The 21,895-nt window shown below is 38.0% G+C and overlaps 1 protein-coding gene and 1 long non-coding RNA gene across 3 annotated transcripts; one reads left to right on the plus strand and one right to left on the minus strand.

Annotated features, from left to right (window-relative positions):
• Positions 1-1,959: 1,959 nt before the first annotated feature.
• On the minus strand, positions 1,960-15,875 carry LOC147873303 (uncharacterized). The gene is made up of 4 exons (XR_015535920.1): positions 15,707-15,875; positions 8,950-9,296; positions 5,005-5,152; positions 1,960-2,294 (listed from the first exon to the last, which is right to left on the minus strand). It is a non-coding gene; the product is annotated as an uncharacterized LOC147873303 (long non-coding RNA).
• On the plus strand, positions 9,188-21,865 carry LOC110840769 (fizzy-related protein homolog). 2 transcript variants are annotated; one of them, XM_087351773.1, is made up of 10 exons: positions 9,188-9,327; positions 11,712-11,806; positions 12,660-12,850; positions 13,485-13,622; positions 17,295-18,077; positions 18,258-18,669; positions 18,819-18,884; positions 19,356-19,592; positions 19,892-20,066; positions 21,551-21,865. In XM_087351773.1, the coding sequence occupies exons 6-9, from the start codon at positions 18,661-18,663 to the stop codon at positions 19,949-19,951; spliced, it is 372 nt and encodes a 123-aa protein (XP_087207899.1). In that variant the 5' UTR covers positions 9,188-9,327; positions 11,712-11,806; positions 12,660-12,850; positions 13,485-13,622; positions 17,295-18,077; positions 18,258-18,660; the 3' UTR covers positions 19,952-20,066; positions 21,551-21,865. The 2 variants fall into 2 exon arrangements, with proteins under 2 accessions (XP_087207899.1, XP_087207900.1); XM_087351774.1 differs by lacking the exon at positions 21,551-21,865 and adding an exon at positions 20,576-21,443.
• Positions 21,866-21,895: the final 30 nt, after the last annotated feature.

Below are 21,895 nucleotides of genomic sequence, written 5' to 3' on the forward strand. Positions count from 1 at the left end.
ATTTCACTTACTTCATCATCCAAATTATAAACTAAACTATTCTGAAAAACTGGATTCTGCTTCTGTCATCAGACACAAAAGCAAAAGGGGATAGAAATCCTATCTTTTGGCCCTCCTGCCTAAGACCTGCTCCAGATTAAAAAAAAAAAATTATATCCTCCCTCTTCAATACTGGAAGATTAGAGCAGAATTCAGCTTCCAGACACTGTGGTCTTAGTATTTAATAATTCAGAAGATGGACAATGTGCGAAATTGCAATTCTGCACATTATACTGCACAATCACCAAAATACTGTAACGTGGGTCGGGTTTGCGACCTTGGATTGTCAACCCTGATTTATTCACGTCAAATTAAATCAGTTACAGTGGCCTGCACATACAGTCATCTCTCTACAACAACAACACACTCGAGTCTCTGTGCGCACACACACACGCTCTGTCCATCGAGTCTATCTGGTCCCCGAGCTCCGCTCTTCGCACTCTTCTCCTACACGTCGGCCCGTAGCACCCCACTGGACACACGCTGGCCCCTCGGCCGCCCCGGTCCACGTACCCGGTGCCTGCTCACGCAGCCGACCCGTCCATACTCGTCGTCGGCCCGTAGCACCCCACTGGACACACGCTGGCCCCTCGGCCGCCCCGGTCCACGTACCCGGTGCTTGCTCACGCAGCCGACCCGTCCTTACTCGGCGTCGCACCAGACCTCTCGTTGTCTCCACTCACTCCCCTATTAAGTTATACCCTGGCATTCGCCTTACAACTGAGGAAAGCACGGAAAACCTCAGTCAGGGTAGCCGAGTAGTCTAACCACTCGTTGTGCCGACTTGGCCGTCTTTTGGGGACGGCCTCGGCTGGCCTGCTGAACATCAGTCGCCCTCGGTTGCACTTGGGCGACCTCTGGCAGCCCTCGTTCGGCACGAGTGCCTCCCGAGTTGCCGAACTAATGGGTTCCCCACACCAGCTAACCTCGAGTCAAACCTCTCAGTCAGTGCTCTGATGTGGTCGGCAAAGAAAGGGATCCTCAGATCCTCAGATCCTCATGTATTTGCCTGTTACTAACGTACCAGGGCGCGTTAGTAACAATGCGAAGACACTTGGATTGCAGAACTTGCAGTTTCCAGACGTGGCTGTGGGCAGCTGACAACAATGTCATTAAACAGACACAACAATTATAAATGAATACAACAATGTCATTAAACAGACACAACAATGCCAGACACAATAATGTCTAACGCAACAATGGCTATAAACAAATACAACAATGCCAAAAGCAACAATGTCTATAAACATACAACAATGCCGAATACGTAACAATGTCAATAAACAGACAACTAAACTGTTTATTGACATTGTTGTGCTGCTCTCACGACAACACGTTACAATACTTTAGACTCTGATTAGATTTCTTGTTTTATATTCAGAGTCCTGTAAAGCAGTATGAATTCACAAGAAAAATGGTTCATGAAGTGTTGCAATAAATAATACAAAATTTAATACAGATGAAAGAAAACACTGTCCTGATTGAAAGTTACATTCTTCTATCACTCAAGGTTCAGACACAGCCATGTGCACCAGTCTGGCCTCTGACAAACCCCCACGCCCAAAGCACACATCTTCTGTAGCAGCTAACCCTTTGAAAGTGTGACAGAGTTCAAATATTTTGGATCAGCAATAACAAAAGAAAATGATATTCACAAGGAAATTAGGAGTGAGATTGGATTACAGAAATGCTTGCTACTTCTCAGTTCAAAATATTTTGTCTTCCTGTTTGATTTCCAAGAACATAAAGATTAATATAAAAAAAACAGTAATTTTACCTGTTGTTTGTATCGGTGCAAAACCATGTTCTCTCACTTTGAGGAGAAGAGGGCGTTCATGAGGATAATTGGGCCTAGGACAGAAACGGATAGGGCATAGTGAAAACTGCATAATAATGGGCTTAATAATTTGTAAGGTAAAAGACTGTTTGTGATTTTATTTTGTACAATTACAGAAGAGGTTCAGATATTCCTACACACCTTCCTTGCCAACTAGTCAACAGGGATAAACATGTATGGATTTACATTCACACAAAAATTTTTAAATAGAATTCTGTAAAGCTGAAGGATTCTTGAGTCTAATAAAGGGAGAGTGGAAAAAAGAGAAATGAAAAAAAGTCTGTTCATGCTATCCCTTTCCAAAATGTCGGCTTGAAATTGCTGCATTCTGCATAAATGTCACTGTAGATTTTAAACTTCCTCATTCAATACATATCAGATGTAGCTTGTAGTAGTCCATTTGTAACAAATACTGAGTCTGTAAAAGAACAAAGATTCCAGCACACAATATATTTTGTATTATTAACAATATAAAATTAAATCTGGGCGCATTTCATACACTCATCATCTCCAGGTCGTTATGGAAACATTTTTTGTTGTGAAACAGAGTTGTATGCAACTTTCCATTGTCTAGAATTTTGCATTACAAGAATTTAAAAAGTAAGTTTAAAATTGCAATCTGTGGTCTGACAATTAACACAATATTATAAATTAATTCACATGGAGGCATGCACAATTGTTGGCACTCTGGGACACAATAAGTGTGTATACATTTCTTGATGTCTTCTTGCGCATGAGACACAGTCTGAAGGACACACGTCCAACATTACAGTCTCTAATACAATACTCTACACTACACACACACAGGTGACATCCGTCAGATGGCGACTCCTGGAAACACGCTACAAAATGAATACACACATATTGTGCTGTAGATTATTATTTGAATATGGTCTGTAGGTAATTATTTTGAATAACTGAACTTATGATTACAAATTTATATGTTTAATTATATGACTGTGTGTTATTTGGTTTTATATGCACTTACATTAATACAACTTATAATTTTTAATTTTTGAATCTAAACTTAATTTTATGGACTAAAGATGGTCCAGAATGACTGAAACTTGATGCCCAGAATTTAACTATACTCTGATGAAAATGATGATGATATATTTTATGTGACAAAGTTTGTTCCTTTAAACATAACAGGCTGAAAGAAATTGATATTTGAGTGTTCTCTGGTACAAAACTTTACTAATTCCTTTACAAAATGGAACAGTGATCCAATATCAGCTATGATATTTACACTTCTATTTGCACACTAACTGGCATAAGATCTCAATTTAGAAGTATATAAATTAACATTATTTTCCTTACAAGGGAATAGTCCAATTGGTCAGGTCATAGCCTACCCTCAAATTTTTATAATTTACAGAGCACATGCCATCTAATAATGATTGCACCAAAAAATGAGCTGCCAAAACACTGTACAAGGGTGCACAAAACGTGTCCAAAATTTGAGTGTGCAGTGAAAATTCACACATGACAGCACATGTCCAACAGCACTGCAGTATTTCCTGTTGGGCTAGGCGCTTGTAAGAATGTGGAAGACTTAAAAAATGTCTCTCACACACTCACATATATCACAAAACAACCAGAGTTGACAAAATGCATATGATAAAACTATCTACAAATATTTGCAATACACTTGTCTCAGAAACGTGCAACATCTTGTTATGTTGATCTGCATCCTATGCTTCTTAGTTCCTATATAGAATTAATGTTGTATATTTATTTATTTATTGCATGAGTGATTTATCAAGTCTTTCAGAAGCTTATCAGTACCTTTTGACTTGACTAACTGGACTACTCCCTTATAAGACATTTAGAAGCGCAAGCAACTTGCTTTGATCTCTGGAGTATCAGAGTGCACACTCTAACCCTAAATACCATTTCAAGATTAAACTTCCCAATTATGGGCATAACTGAACTGACTATTGTTTGTTTGTCATCAGTCTATTGACTAGTCCTCCATTTTCGCCTATCTTGCGCCAGTCTCTTCATTTCCACATATTTTTTACAGCCACATCCTCAAAAATCTGCATCACATATTCCAATCTTTGTCTCCCCCTACAATTATTCCCTTCAACTGTTCCTTCCATTACTAAATTAACCAATCCTGGGTGCCTCAGAATGTGTCCCACCATCCTATCTCTTCTTCTGGTAAGATTTTTCCATAGACTTCTTCATTCCCTATCCTGTCTAAGACCAGCTCATTTCGTACTTTATCAGTCCACTTAATTTTAAACATCCTTCTATAGCACCACATTTCAAATGATTCTATCCTTCTTCTTTCTAGGTTTCCCACCGACCGTGTTTCACTTCCTGATAGCGCTGTGCTCCAAACATATAACTTCAGAAAAATCTTTCTTAATTCTAGGTCAATGTTTGACACTAGTAGACTTCTTTTTTTGAAGAAGGCTCTTTTTTGCTTGTGCTAATCTGCTTTTAATGTCTTCCTTGCTTCATCCATCTTTTGGTATTTTGCTTCCTAAATAACAGAATTCCTTCAATTCTTCTACTGTGTCTTTCCCAATTTTGATACTTAAAGGATCATTATTCTCATTTCTGCTGCTCCTCATAACTTTTGTCTTGATACTGTTTGTCCTTAAGCCGAATTGCTCACTGAATAATCTATTCATACCATTCAATAATTTTTATAAATCTTCTTTCTTTTCAGCCAAAAGGGCAATATCATCAGTGAACCTTAACATTGCTATCCTCTCCCCTTCATCCTTTATTACTGTCCTGAACTTCTCTTTCAGTTTTCCTTCATTGCTTCCTCAACATACAACCGCAGAAATGTGGGAGTCTAAAACGTCACTTTTGAAGAACCCGGGAGAAAAGCCGATCACAATGCCAATTCAAATGATTGATAGAACTACCAAAACCGGAAGAAGTTCATCAATTCGCGAAAGATGGCGCAACGAGCAAGTGCTCTCCTCTGCTTATAGTAATTAGAGTACTCCATAGAGTGCATCCGCTACCGCATTATAATATTTAGTAGTAACAACATGGATATTAAAGATGACGTAATGGTTGTTTTAAATTTTATTATCACAAAATTTCGAATTTAAGGAGACATCTAATATTAACTTAAAATATATTTTATATAAATTAATTACCAAGATTAGTTTAAATCCTGCTTTTTATTAGTACTCGACTCTTATTGGATGATTGAGCATCGCTGTGATTGGTGTTAGGTACCAATTCATTCAAATGCAAACGCACGGAACATCTTGCTACAAGGACTGGTGAGTGTTGTTTGATTTTCTGAAAAATAGTTGTCATTTTAAGCATAATTCGCCTTATTACGGTAACATCCATCATCCAGTTATACCTGGATAATAAATTGTTGAGTGAAAATGGAAGGTTTAGTGTTAGATGCAAATACCAAACTTGTTAAGTACATGGACATTAAAGATGATGTAAATGTTGTTTTAAATTTTAACATCACAATAATTATAATTTAAAGAGACATTTAATATTAGCTGAAAACATGTGAAATGTACTCCGTCTTATAATACGTAAAACCAAATATAAGGTAATCGTATCCGACCATATCGGCCGCATTAATGCAAATTAACATCAACGTTAATGAAAGTATTTGAGCAGTAAATTAAAGCACATTAGTAGGCCTGTAAAATACATTATATATTTATGTAATTTATGAAGTACTGAAATGCAAGAAATAATTCTATATAATTTACATCAAAGTATAGTATAGCCTTATTGCCTGACTCATTATTTGGAGAGGGATTAACTTGTATGCTTGTAGCACCAATAATATTCGTATTTGTAAAACGAACGTCACTCCCATTGCTTGCCTCATCACAAGTATTTGGTCATGATGCATTGGTCAAAATCCACATCCAGCCCTCTTATCTCATTGATGTATGTAATAAGTCTTTAAAGAATAATATGTAATAGAATTTTGTATGTCACAATTAACAGGGTAATACCTCCATAATTATTACAATGATACTCGTCCCCATTGTTAAAAATTGGGCATATCAAACCGTCCATCTATTCTGATGGCATTCCTTCAGGGACTCTTATCGTAAATATTAATTTATATATTCTAACAAATAAGACTTGACCTCCATGTTTTCTTCATTTGTCAGTAACAGGGTCTTCACCTGAAGCCTTATTATTTTTGTAATTTGAATATTGCACTTCCTCTAAAGCAGGATCATCAAGGGCTGTGCAGTGCAGCATGTTTAATATTTTCATTATTTCTTTCTGCATTTACATTATTCTTACTTAAGGGTTCTTCAGATCACTCAGCCCTTGTCTAGAGGGCACGAGAATATGACCTATTTAATTAATTTGGTTAATACCGTCCTGACCTGGTGATTTGCAGGTAACTTTGTAAATAAACTTACAGTAAAACCAGGTACTTATAACCATTAAGTTATTCATTTAGGCAAACTGAACTAATGGATTACCATTAACACTAGTTTCATTACATATGGTCTATTTACCCTTAACATGTGATACAAAGATAATAATTGTCTGTTAATTTGGTGCTAAGTTTCACAAAAGTGTCATTTTTTAAATACAGACAGAAGTATGTTGGCTGAATTTAATCGCTGATTCTGTTCTCTCTGTGTGTTCTAGTACTGCGACAATGGAAGACTTAGATGACTTTATCAACAGTGTCCTGTATGATGAAGGTAAGACCTCTCTCCTCCCAAGAAAGTAAAGATTATGATGTGTTTCCTCTGCTGTCATTTTTATATTTTAACTTTGCTGTCTTATAAACAGCAATTATTGAAAATGTTTTATTATTTGGGCTCCTCTTTAGGACATGTTGGATTGTTTGGCAAATTTGTACAAGTGCCTTCAGTACAAAAGGTCATCAAAATTACTCCATTGGTTTCCAAGTTATAAAATGACAGCATGAGACAACCTTGTGGTCCATTTATCTCTACAACTACTGCTAATAACATTCTTGCATCAATGAATATCTACTTGGCAATTTATGTTCAACATCTTGCCTGAGAAACAATTTCAATCCTGTAAAATATCCATATTTGCCAATTTTTTACAAGAAGTTTAATGTGCAGAAAACTTGAAAAATCCCTAATATCCAATTTGATGGAAATCCATTCAACTGTTCCAAAAGTTCCTTATGAAAAGTCATGAGAAAGCAGTTTTACAACATTAGTGGTTGTTCACGTTAAAAGGCAGCTTTACAATAAAGTGAACATGGTCTGTGTGGTCAGCTTAGGATTTAATTCAAGTGTTATTGTGAATTTGAGCCCATAATGACAATTTAATTTTTTCTTTCTTTCTTAATTTGCCATCTTTCACCAGAAGACTTAATGATACTGTAAATATTATGGGCAGATGAACTCAGAAGGAGATTGCATTAAAGTGGTTTAATTTATTCAAGGTATGCGACTTGTACATCTGTTTGTTTTTTCTCATTCTATATACATAAGCCTATTCCCTAAATATTTTGGGACTCCTACGTCCATAATGTGACCTTAAATTAAAATAAGTTGAGATTGCATTAGTATAATATAAGTATCATTTATGACTATCATAAGACTTTTGACAGAGGGGTTGATCCACAAGTAACTACATAAAATTTCACTCATCTCTTAGGTCAAATTTCTACCAAGAAACGAAAACAAGTTGGATGGAAGGAAAAATTAGCAAGTACTGTTGTTGGGACACTGTTACTTGCATCAGATACACCAAAACTAATAAGTTAGTTGCTTTATGGAAATAACTTATCAGATAGACAGAAGATACTGAAATATAAAAATCGTGTCTATTCAAAATTTGTAAATGTGTGCATTCAACGTATTTTAGTTACACAACTCTTGAAAAGCTTTCTTATAAATCAGGAACAGTTGCTCTTATGGAATCAAAATGTTTGTTGCCGTTTACCAACAGCCCACCCCTGGACAGTAACGTGAGCCAGAGAAATTCAGTAATACTATTTACATATCATTTTCATTATCCTCCCACTTCCACGAGGTCACTTTCCTTAAGGTTTCCAACTAAAATTGCATGTATTTGTGCATTTCTCATCTCTACCATTGTCAGTACTATCAATTTTTGGACAGAATGAGGCAAAACACATTCAAAAAATCTTATGATAAGATGATGAGCTCACACCAACATCCATTAGGTTCTGTTCTTTAAACAATACTGTAAATGGGCATTACTAGAAAACATTTAATTTTGTAAAAATTCTGTTGTGACACCATCAACTGTTTCTTTAATATTTCATTACCTAATATTAAGTTGGCCTAATTTAGACACAGATATTACTACAGTGGGATAATGTCTGAAAATGTCATATATTAATCATCTTTGTCATCAATGTGTGCATCTACAGACCACCAATGCCAGTCCTTGCCAGAGCTACGAGGCCAAATGAGTGTGGCTCTTCTAGTCTATGAAACAATGCTACAAAGCACATGGGAGAAAAATCAATATCGCTAGCCATTTGTTGTGTACATTGTGGTGCATATACTAAAGACATAGAAGAACCTTGTAGTGTTTCTCTACATCTACAAAATCATCTGGTGGTTGTAACTGATCTGTGGAATTAAATATAGTCAATTCTAATAATCTTAATTGTTTTGAAACACCGAGTAAAAACACTGTGTGATCATTACAGTGACAGATTATAAATGCCCATCCAGCATAAAGTCAAGGACCGCTATTTTTGGCTGCCTATGACTGCTTATTTGCATCTACTTTTATATTTGAGGGCCACATTCTCCTCAATCTTCAACCAGAGGAGGCATCATATGTGGTGAAAAGGGACCTATGAAATATGTTCATATGGTGCAGTACTTAATGGCTGCAGTTGAGGGAGCTTGTAAAATAAACTATTCAAATTTATGTCAGTAGGACTGCAAGAGGAAATTGGTCTTTTTCTGTAAAATGTCATCCAAGGAATAATTTTTTCTGAGTACTGTGTGCATCAATGCATGTTTTATTACCTGAATACTACTGGAATAATACTAGGAAATGTATTCGTTATGGCTGACGGATACAGAAACTGACCAGTCATTTGAAACACAAAACTCTTGTCTCTTACTTACAGTTCAGATATTCTCTGTTATACGGATGTTAGTGAGACCTCATTCAGATATGTTAACACAGCATGTTGTATTACTTAAGATTTGTATGTCTGTAACTCTTCAGTGATCTGCAGGGCCACGTACGTTGGAGACAGCCATGTTCTATTATACTGTTGACCATATTCTGATTCTTATAGGTTTTACACTATGTTATATATGGATTCCACTTTTCTTTCAGGAAATTTTAAGATCACAGATTCAGACCAAGATAAGAGACACGTAGGACAGGCGCAGAAAATCACGCGCCCCCCCAAACGCCTTCCTGGTCTTCGCCAATGATTGGCGAAAGACATTGGCTGCCCTGTATCCTGGGGAAAAAAATAAGCACATTAGTGTGAGGTAAGTTTCTATACAAAATGTACTTCAGGACAATTACTTGTTAATAATTTAATGTGCAGAGCATTTGTGAAAGACAAATTGTTTTCAAAGCCAGTCAAATTCAGCAGACCTATTATTTGAGGTTTCTGATGAGCGTATTTAGCTTGTGCCTTTTTTGGTGAAAGATGACATTATATCACAAAATCTTTTACATGAATCGCATTCCACTGTACTTTTTATTTCCATAATGCTGTCACTTGGGAAACAATTTAAAAAAGTGAAGATAATTGACAACATGTTTTTATGACTTTATGTTATGTTCAACATTGACTGGCCTACTACCCATGTAGTTCGTTTACTGGAGTAAACACCAACGTTTTGAGAATACAGAGTACTCTGAGGAGGATGAAGATGGTTCTCAAAACATGTGTCCAACCTGAACACATACACTCCTTAAAAAGAAACAGCTTTTGTGTAATGTAAAAGAAGTTCTGCAACTATTATGGTTTTTTCTTCTAAATCCACATACATGACTAAAGAATTCCCTTAAATATATCTCTCCTGTACATCTCCTAGTTACTTTTACATAAGCTTTGGCAGCATCTTTAGCCACATCATGTATCCCTCCTCTTACTTACTCCAAAAAGTTGAGTCCTTACTGAGAAGCCAACAGTCACTCAGGAAATTCCAAACACCTAATGGAACCTGAAGGTTTATAACCATGTTTAGAAGGGCCTGCCACTGGTCTGAATTTTGAGCCATATGGATCCAGTCCATGCCATTCCATCCTTGTCTAGGTCTGCCTAGTGGTCTCTTTCCATTTGGTTTGCCTACCAAGACTATCTTCCCAATGGGGGCTACAGGCCCTGCCCATCTCATCTCTTTATGCAACCTTCTCCAGCATCCTAGCATTTTGGCACATTTGGGTCCAAATATTTTCAAACACCCTCAGTCCACATTCCTCCCTTAGTGTACATCAACCTTGACACCCAAAGAAAAGGAATGGGCAAAATCAAGATATTTTATGTTTTAATTGTGCAACTTTAGATAGCTGAGTAAAGTTTCTGAACGGAATGGAACCTATCTTTCGGTTACATTAACTGGCCAGTTATCAGGAATAGGCACCTTACATACCATACCTCTGCGAGAAACGGAACTGCTGTTCAAGATGGTGTCCTGTTCTGTGACCAACTATAAACCGTGTAGGCTGTACATTTGTTCGATAGATGAGGTGGTTGACGTATTTCTACGTGAGTAAAGTACGGTTGGCGCTCCGGTGATATGGAGCTTTTCAATTGCTTATATATACAGTGGGGCCCCACATGTTTAACAGCTGAGTCAGAAGTGCGTCCGCAGCCATTTTCTCGTCTAGCGTTTGTATGCTCCGCATCTGTATTTCTGGCAATTTTTTGAAGTTATTACACACTATATAACTATATAATATTTTTGTGTTTTTATGGTGTAATTACAAATATTTTAAGGTATTTTAAATTAATTTAAGGTAAGCAATGTGTGTACTTCTGATATCCATTTTACATTCATATCGTAATCTTATGCCTATTACTATTGTGCAGTGGTTATATGATAGTGTAAACATCTTATTAGGCTTTGATATGCATTTACAAGTGAAAAAAGGCCAAAATCCGATTTTCGCACTTTGGCGGGGGTCTGGTCCCTAACCCGCCGTATATGCGGTGCCCTACTGTACTTAACGTGGTTGGAATGAGGGTTGCTTAAAAAGTCATGACAACTAATTTTTTGGGGACAAACACGTTATATTGAAGTAAGTCCAAAATATACATATGAAAGGGCACGATATACTCCTCCGATTGGCGTAGTCGTATCAGGTAGGTGTGAATGGTTGTAGGTATAGTAGGCAAGAAAAAATGACACATTACGGAATGACCTTTTTTACGTTGTTTAATCCTCGAAAAATTCAATTGTGATTAAAAAAATCAGTGTGAGTTAAATCGCAAATTCTTATATTAAGACTAGCAACCTTCAAAGTAGTGTCCGAGTGTATCAAGTACTCGCTGCCAACGACGAGGAAGACGGCGAATACCATCAGCTTCACCATCTTCAAATCTTGCCGATCTGCGTCGGAAATGTCCTCTCTGCAGAATAACTTACGTCATGCAATTAGGAATAATCGTCCTGAACTGCTTCACAATGTCATCGTCCTTCACTACAATGCACACTGGGTAGAGTATGCATGAGGTGAAATTTGAAATTTGAAATTGGATATCTTATTTCCATTTACTGAAAATGTTCTGATCGTCGAGAACAAGTGAAACATTTTGCGCGCTCTCAAACACCACTGCCTTTGCCTTTACCCAGCTGCAACCCTTGATGTTCGTCCTGCAACGTGCCTGTATTCTTACAAGTTTCACTTTTTCTATTTGCAGACTTGGCTGTATGTGGAGAACAATTGAAAAGGACAAGGAAGAGTATTTTGCTCGAGCCCGCCAGGCGGATGAAGAGCATAGGAAGAAATATCCTGGTAAGTAATTCTCTTTTAATGTCAATAAGCAGCAGCTCTCTTATACGTCAGAAAACTTCCAAAAAATGTACCCGAGAATTTTGAGAGACATCACCGATTCAGATATATTTGGGATTGACTGACCTGTTGCTGAGTCTTTATTCTTCAGTAACGTGCTTTATGATTTGAGTCGATCATAGCTGGAGTGGTAATAATCAGCAAAGGTACAGACAGCTTATGTATTTTTTGTTTTCCTGCTACGTCTACACTGCACCAAAGTCCAGAATATAATCATCATCCTCATTCCCACCGCCGTGAAAGCCTCAAAGTCATGTGGGTGTGTACCAGTTGAAGAGACTTCAACCTCGATACTGAGGCAGTACGTAACACGGAAGACCTGACTGTAAAGTGTTATTAATGTTTGCTTCATTTTAATATTTGTAATGGAAATATTAATTTTGTATTATCAGGAGCTTTCATGGCGAATAAGTAGATGCAACGTTTCGGAGAAAGGTACTTTCACAATCTTCAGGGCTGTAGTGCTATGCGGGGAAATGGAGATATTTATATTAGACGACAAGAAAGCTGAGGAAAGCTGGAGACAGTTTCTCCGAAACGTTTTCATCTACTTATGAGTCAAGGCAACAGAACCCAGATATCGAAACGCATCGAGATGTTATAATATTAAAATGGAGTAACTTAAACATTTAATTCTGCAATTAGATATGATCAAAATACATTGTATTGTTTCTGTTGTTCTGTAATACATGATTTATGAATGTCACTGATTTTTCTTCTCTGATGTCAAATGACGGGATCAGAAACAACCGTGTACGGAATGCTGTCATCTGAATGTCATTCTTTCGGTTTTTAGATTATGTCTACAATCCCAATGTGGCCCGCGAAAAGAAGATTCTTCGCACAAAGGCCCAGAAGAAAATGTTGTGACGCCAGTCTGCGAAGCGACGCGTCAGCAGGGCGAAGACCAGAAGAGCCCGTATCCTGCCTGCCCATGAACATCAACGGGTAGAGACAACAGGCAGGGAACGTGTCACTTCATCAAAGGTAAGACGTCGTCATTGCACTTGCCTGACATCTGTCGCTTGCACATGGAAAACAAACGAGTGAGGAATGTCAGAGGTGAAAAATGACTGCTGTAAACTCTGGATTATCGGGGTGAGTAGGAAAGTAAGTCTGCCCCTGTTTGTAAGAACGCATCGCAGTTGAATTTATTTAGCAGATTCCACTATTTAAATCCCTAAAACTCTGCCCTAAGTTTTAAACATTAATTCTGTATTTTAAAAAGAAACTGGCCGTTGAAAGGAAAGACATGTTACAAGTAGTTTATATTTATATGGACATTAAATATACACAGGTCGCCATTTTACTTGACCTACGAGAATTACATCATTTCCTACTTGAGCACTGAAATCACCTGTAATTAAACATTTATTGCTCTTAACCATTTCTGTTGGGTTTACATCAAAACCCTCTGTCACATTTTCATCACATCCCATTTGGGAAGAGTGCATCTGCATAATATTCATCACGTTCACTGCAATCAAGGCTGAGACTTTTATCATTCTGGATATAAATGTGCATCTGATTCTTTATCGTCAGGGTCTTCTGACATCGTACTATTATATCGAATGTCGTATCAATAATTTAAGTTACAAGAATTTTGTTTAATTCGTTGCAGCCCACTAATCCATCATGCTCAGGAGGCAGAATGGCTGACGACCAAAATGTTCCTGAGCCATTTCATGACGACTTTGGTTTGGCAGGATTTTTGGACGCCAGCGAGAATGCTGAAATTCAACAGTTCATTGACGATGAGGTTAGTGTCAATTCTCCTTTTGATTACAACAATCATTTGGGCCCAACATAAATTTCTGAAAGCACGAATCTATGTAAATGGTGTAGTAAAATGTGTTTAAGAGAAAATTCAAAATGGCAATTTAACTACAGTGAAACCTCGATGCATCGTTTTCGGCGGGGGTGGGAAATAAAAACGATGAATGCTGGAAAACGATAGATGCGGGAAAGCATTAAAAATTTTAAAAAAACAATGTTTCTCTTTCAAAGTTACTTCTTTTTACCAAAAAAAAGTCTTTAATGGACAACTGGTTTGTTGAAACTTTACGTTTTAGACCAAACAGAGCACTTTCCACGTTCACTAATATTAAGCGCATAAAAGAACGACTTCACTTTCGCCAATGCAGCGAGTGCTTCGGCAAAACTCGGCAAAGCTTCGGGCTCGCATTCGTCGTCTTCCTCTTTCTCACCCCTCCAACCCCCTTTGCGGACAATAACAGGAAGAATGGAAATACTATTACTGCGGAACTCAACGAAACGTAGCTGTAGAAGACCCTGAACCGCTGGAAACGAGATGAACCAGAAGAATGAAAAGTGCCGCCAGCCTTTCCTTTGTACTTGTAATAAAAGCATTTGTGAAGAAATTCACACTGCACATGCCATCTGGCATCGCTGGAACGAAATATGAGTGCACCCTAATTAAAATCGTAAAATTTCTGACAATGCGTGCCGCCATTCTCTCCAACTATCACCCCTGCACCGCTGACCATCATTCCAAAAGAATGTGCTGGTTGGGCGACATAACAGGTTACCGCTACTGTGTATTCCAAAAACATTATGCGTCTTTCGGTATTAATTTATCTCTAAACCCAGCATTTTAAATTCTCAGAAACGATCATTGCGGGAAAATTGTGGGCCGGGACTAAGATTTTTGAACGATCGATGCGATAAAACGATAGTTCGAGGAACGATAGAAGCGGGAAAATGTAACATTATTTTATATGGGATGTATTCGGGACCGAACAAAACGGACGATGCATCCGGGAAAACGATAGTTCCGGGAACGATGGATAGAGGTTTCACTGTATACAGTTAAGAAATATCTGAACATTCGAGCACATGATGATTTTGTAGGTGTATTTTTAATTATGTGTAATTGTTAATAGAATTGGCTTTAAAATGGTCCTTTTGAGCTTCATTTCAATATGTACTTTCACTTTCAATGTCCCTGTTGAAAACAAAAACTACAAATTGATGAACTGGGATTTTGAATTGTTTGGTGGCAATCTCAAAGGACTCAAGGAACATTTATCCAGCAGAATTATTTCGGATGTAAGATAACTACCTGAACATTTAGTAAAGTGAAACACAGAAGTTAATATATAAGTGCAACGCCACTGCACATTTTTGAGCAGATTCAAGAACCTATTTTTAGCCAAATTAAACTCGTTTAAAATCTTTGTATCCACATCTAGAAATACGTATTATAGAATAAAAGAACCTGGCAAGGCGTGAGGTATAAGCCAGTACTTGCCTAATTATCACACAGAACTAATTACACGCTCACAGTTAATTATTGCCACAGAAAATGCCCACCACACAATTACTGGCCTGCCTCTCATTTAAAAGTATTGCCTGGATCTACGTCCAACCCCACCCTTGCAAGTCTTCGTTTGTTTCCTTCTGCTCATCTGTTCTTGTTGAATAAGTTTTTCTACGTTCATCAATGTAAGTCTTCCTTCGCTTTTCTTTATTTGTTAAATATGTCTGATGTTTAAGTTTTTGCGTCCCTATTCAGAGGCCAACTCTTCTTGGTCAGTCAACTTTCTACGTCCAATCCCACCTTTGCAAATCTTTGTCTGTTTTTCTACGTGTGTCGTTAATATGGTCTCGTTTATCAATGTAAGTCTTCTTTCACGTTTCTTTATTTCTTAAATAGGTCTGATGTTGTACTTCTTTACATCACTGTTCAGAGGCCAACAGTTTTTGTTCAGTCAACTTTTTACGTCCAGCCCCACCCCTGCAAATCTTTGTCTTAAAATCGATCAAAAGTCAGTTTTCATAATACTTTCGTAATCGTAATATATCGAATAAGTATCAGTTTACCTTGTAGGAGTTGTTAGAGTTGGCACTTCAAATACTTGATAACTCCTTCTTTCACTTTTCTGATGTTTTAGGCCAGATGTCGGTCAATTTTTAATAATGCGACGTGCTGCTTCTGGAGCAGTGATAATGCGACTGGCTTGGTAGTGAAGCGTTATTTGTTTACTCGGCATTGTTGTGTTCCACAACAATGCCGAGTAAACAAATATAAGGTGATATTGTTGATGACGTCATTTTTGACGACAAATTGGTTGACGACAACAACTAATCACAAATTTTTATAGTAGAAGATTGCAAGTGATTATGAGCGTTTGTGGATTTTTCCAGATTGTGTAGGAAGCATTGACGGGAAACACATCCGCATAAAATGTCCCCCAAAATCTGGCTCCATGTTTTATAACTACAAAAAAAAATTTCTCCATCCATCTTCAAGGCATCGCAGACGCTAAATATAAATTTATAACCGTGGATGTAGGAGCATATGGAAGGAGCGATAGTGGTATTTTCATGGAAACTGGTGTCTATCATCATTTGGAAAATAATTCATTCAACGTACCACCCAATAAACCACTGCCAGGAACAAATGTTAGTGTGCCTCATGTATTGCTTGGTGATCAAGGATATCCATTAAAGGAATATTTGATGAGACCGTATCCTACTGGAAACAATAATGACCACGAAACAGATTTTCAATTATCGCCCGAGTAGAGTTAGATGCTCAATCGAATGTGCCTTCAGAATCTTAGTAAGCAAATGGAGATGCCTCAAGACGGAACTACAATTACATCCAAGTCACGTTGATACTGTTGTCAAGTACGTTTGCTTATTGCACAATATCGTAATCGATACAGAAGGAATAAGTGAGTCTATTATCAGATACCAACGCAACCCATGAAAACAATGATAGTGACCAGGCCAACTCTACAAGACGTTTCAGTCGGTCATCACGGAGAGCTTATGAAATTCGCGATGCATTTAAACAATATTTTCTTGTCACAAATGTACCTTAAAACTTTTTTGGTTACGTTAATTATTTTAGAAATGACAATTCAATTGTTAACACACTGCGTGATGGTTGAATTAATAATTATAATGTGTGATGGTTGTATATCTGTGTATGTTAATAATTTCAATACTTACTTGTAGTTTCCAATGAAGTGGCGATCTCAATCCACAGCTTCCGAGCTACATCTCTATTATGATACTGACCACATCGCGGATCCCACAAACTTCTTCTTTCCTGCACCAAACTTATCAATTTTTCACAGTCCATCTTTATATCTCTCACATGAATCATACATCGGCCGAAAAAAACAAACTGATTTGAATTCGCCCGATCACCGTCCGACATCTGCTATAATCGGCCGATGAGATCGGTTGCATCGAGACCACGCACGTGCCTTCCAACTGGTTTGAAAAGATCGGGCGAGTTCGGCCGACATCGGGCGTCAGCCGAAACGACCGATGTCAGTGCCACTGTGACCACAGCCATAGAGATCGCCTTCCACGAGATATTCGCCGCATGTGTTTCCATACTTGTTCCCCATTATTCCAGTTCATTTTCTGATTCAAATGTTTATTTCCTTTCCAGATCCCAGAAATGGACGAAGATCTATTTGCTTCGATTCTGGAAGATCTCAAGTCAATACCAGTATAGAATAGTCATTTACAGAAATAGTTAAATTGTTTTAGTAAATAGTTTAGTATTTTTAAATAGTTAAATTGTTAAATAACTTAATTGTTAAGATTTTGTTAAATAGTTTAATTATTTCTGGTTTGTTAAATAGATTAGTTTTATTGAATAGTTAAATTATTTTCAATTCAGTACTTATATTGTTTTTAGAAAATCAGTTGAAATTTTTTTTGTTAAATTGTTTTAGTAAATAGTTTAGTATTTTTAAATAGTTAAATTGTTTAGTATTTTGTTAAATAACTTAATTGTTAAGATTTTGTTAAATAGTTTAATTATTTGTGGTTTGTTAAACAGATTAGTTTTATTAAATAGTTAAATTGTTTCCTCCTGAAGGTATCACCACCTTGTCGAAGGCAAATAAATTTTGCTGGGTGAGGAGGCTTGCGTGCTCAAATGACCCTTAGGGCTATGCCGGCCAGAGCTTCGGCTCCTGGTAGGGTCACCCATTCTGGACAGGTCTAAGGTGATGAGCCAGACTAAGAGTGATACCCTGGTCCTCCAGGTTGGGGGTTGGGCTTGGGGATAACAACCCCACCCCGGAAAACAAATATTGTTAGGATACTCTCAAAAGAGCCTCGGATGGATGGATCATTTGGTAATGGACCTGGCAAACGTTCACGGACTCGGAAGCGAACTGCGACATTGACCGTGGCCACATGGAATGTTAGAACCATGATGAAGGTAGGAAAAATGATGGAGGTGCTGAAGTATGGGATGGACATGGTGGCATTGGAGGAGGTGAGGTGGAATGGACATGGCAGGGTGGATAAAAACAAAGCTATTTAGGTTTTGAGCCTTTAGGAGACAGAATATGCAAGATAAGGCTCAAAGGACTCTTCAGAAACTTGTCTTTCGTTTCAGCTTATGCACCCATGGAAGAGGCTAAAGAATAGTCTGATCATCAAAAGCACTTGTTTCGAGGACCATGTGTGTTGGAAGGTGCTGGGAGAAGCTGTGGAGTAGGGAAGAATGGAGGGAAGGAGGAGACGTCGAAGGCGGAGGAAGAGATGGATGCAGAACTTGGAGGAGGACCTGAGGACCTTGCTTGTTGGAAGGTGGTGGGAGAAGCTGTGGAGTAGGGAAGGAGGAGACGTCGAAGGCCGAGGAAGAGATGGATGCAGGTCTTGGAGGAGGACCTGAGGACCATGTGGGTTGGAAGGTGGTGGGAGAAGGTCTGGAGTAGGGAAGGAGGAGAGCAAGTCCATCTACCGCCACCTCTATATATTTGTGTAATTTGGAGATTCTGCGTGGATCACAGGAGTCGATGTTTCAGGTTAGTATGTGCTCTGTGCCTTGCTGATTGTCTTTTGTCATTAACTGTTGTTTCCTGTCTGCAGTTGAAATTCTTAAGTTGGGAAGGAGTGCGTTACTTGTTTTGTACTTCAAACTGCAATGTTACCGACATCTTGTCCTTACTTGCAGTCAGGAGATCGCTTTATTCAGCCGCGTGCTGGCAAGAGTTGGCGCATCAAGTTTCTCATGAACACAGTAAGTGTTTTTCATTAAGTTATGATTTTTGTGATTTTATAAGAGTAGTGGATAGATGAAGTGAGTATGCTGTGCTCAGGATGAAATCAATTTGTGTTCATGACAGTACTTTATCAGATATGTAAATGAACCTTTATCCACAAAAATTGGTTTCATCTTAATTGACTACAATTGCACTGTACAAAAACAATAACAGATTATGAAATTGAGGACATAAGCAGTGCTGTATGTCCCGGTAATTAATTTACTTTTTCTTCACTTTGGACCTGGAGTGAGTGTATCATGCCATCATTTTAAAACTACTATTTGTGGTGTACTTCCCATCAGGTCTTTTGCATGAAGTTGTCAATTCCCCGTTGTCTATAAGCTTTATGAATTTCTCTTTATGTAAGCCAGTTGTAGAAATATCAATGAAATTTGTGTCTGTTTTTAAATGTATGCGTCTGACCCGAATGGATTAACTAAAAAAAGAAAAAAGAGGCTCATAAAAATTGTGACGGAGGTCTTGACAGATTGGCTTACTCTTGTTTGCTGAAAAATGAACTTCTTGGCGCCAACATTGACAATCTTAGAGGCCAATGTGGTGAAAGAAGAGCGTTTATTCTGGGATCAAATATATTTTCCTTGTCACCACTTAGTGCACAAAGCCAGAAGTTGCTTAGTGCACCGAGAAGGTCAAGGAGGAAAATATCAAGAATACCCTTCAAGGTTTGTCATATTTTGTATTAGTTTTAATCTTGAAAAATCCACAAATGAAGTATCTGTGCTCACTCCACATTCCGTCTCAGTGTCTGATTCTCCCCGTCTCTGATGAAATCTGAATTGGCTGACGTGGCTGTTGTCACTCCATGATCAGCTGTTCTGCCAACACAAGCCACGAGACAATGATAGAGTGTTTATTATGAAATAGTTAACTTTCTTCTTCTTTATATTAATCATTCTGAGTTTCATGTTTTGTACTTTAATATTTGTCCATATTTATTGAAGTTTATGTCTTTTTCTTGAAGGTGTTGGATGCCCCTGAGCTTCAAGATGACTTCTACCTCATTCTTATTGATTGGTCTTAAGAGAATGAGTTAAGGGGGGATTTGGGAAGTTACGTCTATCTTTGCTGTGGATGCTGTAATAAAGTGTGTGTCTGGAAATGGCAACTTTGTGATATCAGTTGCATGGAATGAGCGCGTAAGTATTGGCCAGACTGTTTTTACTCAGATCGTTGAAAATTATTTCTGTTAAATATGAATTTGGTTATTTCTGTGTTTGTTGTTATTCTTTAAAGTATTTGTTATGCATAAATGCATTATTAATTGTACAGGAAAATTATCACTATGCATTGACATGTCAGTTGTTTAATGTTTACCATAATTTTTGCAAACAATGCACTTATGCACAGTCAAGTTGGTTATAGGATGGGGCCAGTTGTGAAGGCCTTGTTTATGTAGGCTGTTCCAGCCATGAAGACCTATGAGCCAAAATGTATTTGTCTGTATTTTGATATACCATGGTGTCATGATTATGTATAAATGAAAAATTATGGCCATATTCTGCAACTGCTGTAGATAGTAGATAAGGATATGCATATTCTGACCAGGAAATGTTACCGAACAGATAACGCATCATCACCTCTGATATAATTTAGGACTTGCTTTAATTAGTGGACACAATAATGACCTGGTGTTTTGCATTTGTAGGGATAGCTGTTGGCACACATCATGGCTACTTGCAAGTCTGGGACGTTGCTATAAGTTCAAAAGTTAATGAGCTGCAAGGCCATTTTGACGGAGTTGGAGTACTTGGTTGGACACAATCCTTAATATACAGAAATACATTTTTTTGCACCTATTGCCTGGTCCCCACACCATCGTGGACTCTTGGCTAGTGGTGGAGGCATAGCAGATCAGCATACTTATTTCTGGAACACGCTCACAGGACTACCAATGCAGTGTGTAAACACTGGATCTCAAGTCTGTAATCTTGCCTGGTCTAAACATTCCTCTGAACCTGGGGAAAATTAAGTATACCAGTCCCCCAACTGTGGTTCAGAGCACACATTAAACTGTAGGGCCCCTCTTAATAATCACCCTTTTGGTTGGGGTAATGGAATCTGCCCTGTGGTTGCCCCCACCTGAACAGGAGATTCTAGACTTACCCAGAGTTGGCAGAGGCCTGGAGAGATCATCCCTGGAGACATTGTAAACCAGAAACATTTAAATGATGTAGAACTGAATTTTCCTTTTTCTGCTATACCTTTGGCAAATTGGGTGTACCAGTACAAGTTTTCTAGGCATGTTTGAGTCCGTACAGAGCACCTGATAAGTTTTCTTTGTCCTACCATACACTTACAACTCTAGAATGTCTGAATAGATTTTTATGACTTTGGCATGGAAATTATGCTGTTTTGATTTTACTCCATAATTGTACTCTGCAATCTGTAATACCAACCTGACATGCATGGTACAAGTTGTGAGGTAGCTGGATTACAATCTACAGTGATGCCAATGTGCATTAACTGATGATGTCAACACCTGTTGTGCTGTCATTGGCTGTTAATTGAGAATGGCTGACAAATTATCATGGAAGTTGGTATGGATGTTATGTCATTGGAGGTTATTTCATATTGTTGCTTTTAATTCCAATTCTAATGGAAGTTTGATTGTTTGTTGTAGGTTTAGCTCCCTTGGCTACCCAAAGAACATAATAAGAGTGTGGAAGTATCCCAGCTTGGGACAGGAGGCAGAACTCCCTGGCCATCCGTATAGTGTGCCCTACCTGGCCATGTCACCTGATGGAGAAGTGATCGTAACTGGCACTGGTGATGAGACTCTTCAGTTCTGGAAAGTATTCAGCGAAGCTCGTTCAAAGAAGGTAAGATGTTTAAGTCATCCATTTGAGGGGAGGGGGGATTTCTTGTAATGTTAACACTTTTTAAGGTTACATTTGTAGACATTTATAAAAATGTTTAATGTGATATTCATATCTTGTTTCAGGAGAAGCAATCAGTCCTAGACCTC

The sequence above is a fragment of the Zootermopsis nevadensis genome, unplaced genomic scaffold (assembly GCF_977971745.1).
Source record: "Zootermopsis nevadensis isolate Lab colony 2312 unplaced genomic scaffold, Znev_1.0 Znev_ptg000020l, whole genome shotgun sequence".
Lineage (NCBI taxonomy): Eukaryota > Metazoa > Arthropoda > Insecta > Blattodea > Termopsidae > Zootermopsis > Zootermopsis nevadensis.

Excerpts from the sequence above, each read along its gene's own strand:
- LOC110840769 (XM_087351773.1), top strand. Across the intron at positions 18,885-19,355 it reads TCAAGTTTCTCATGAACACA|AAAAAAGAGGCTCATAAAAA; the intron begins GTAAGTGTTTTT and ends AACTAAAAAAAG. Across the intron at positions 19,593-19,891 it reads TATCAAGAATACCCTTCAAG|GTGTTGGATGCCCCTGAGCT; the intron begins GTTTGTCATATT and ends TTTTTCTTGAAG.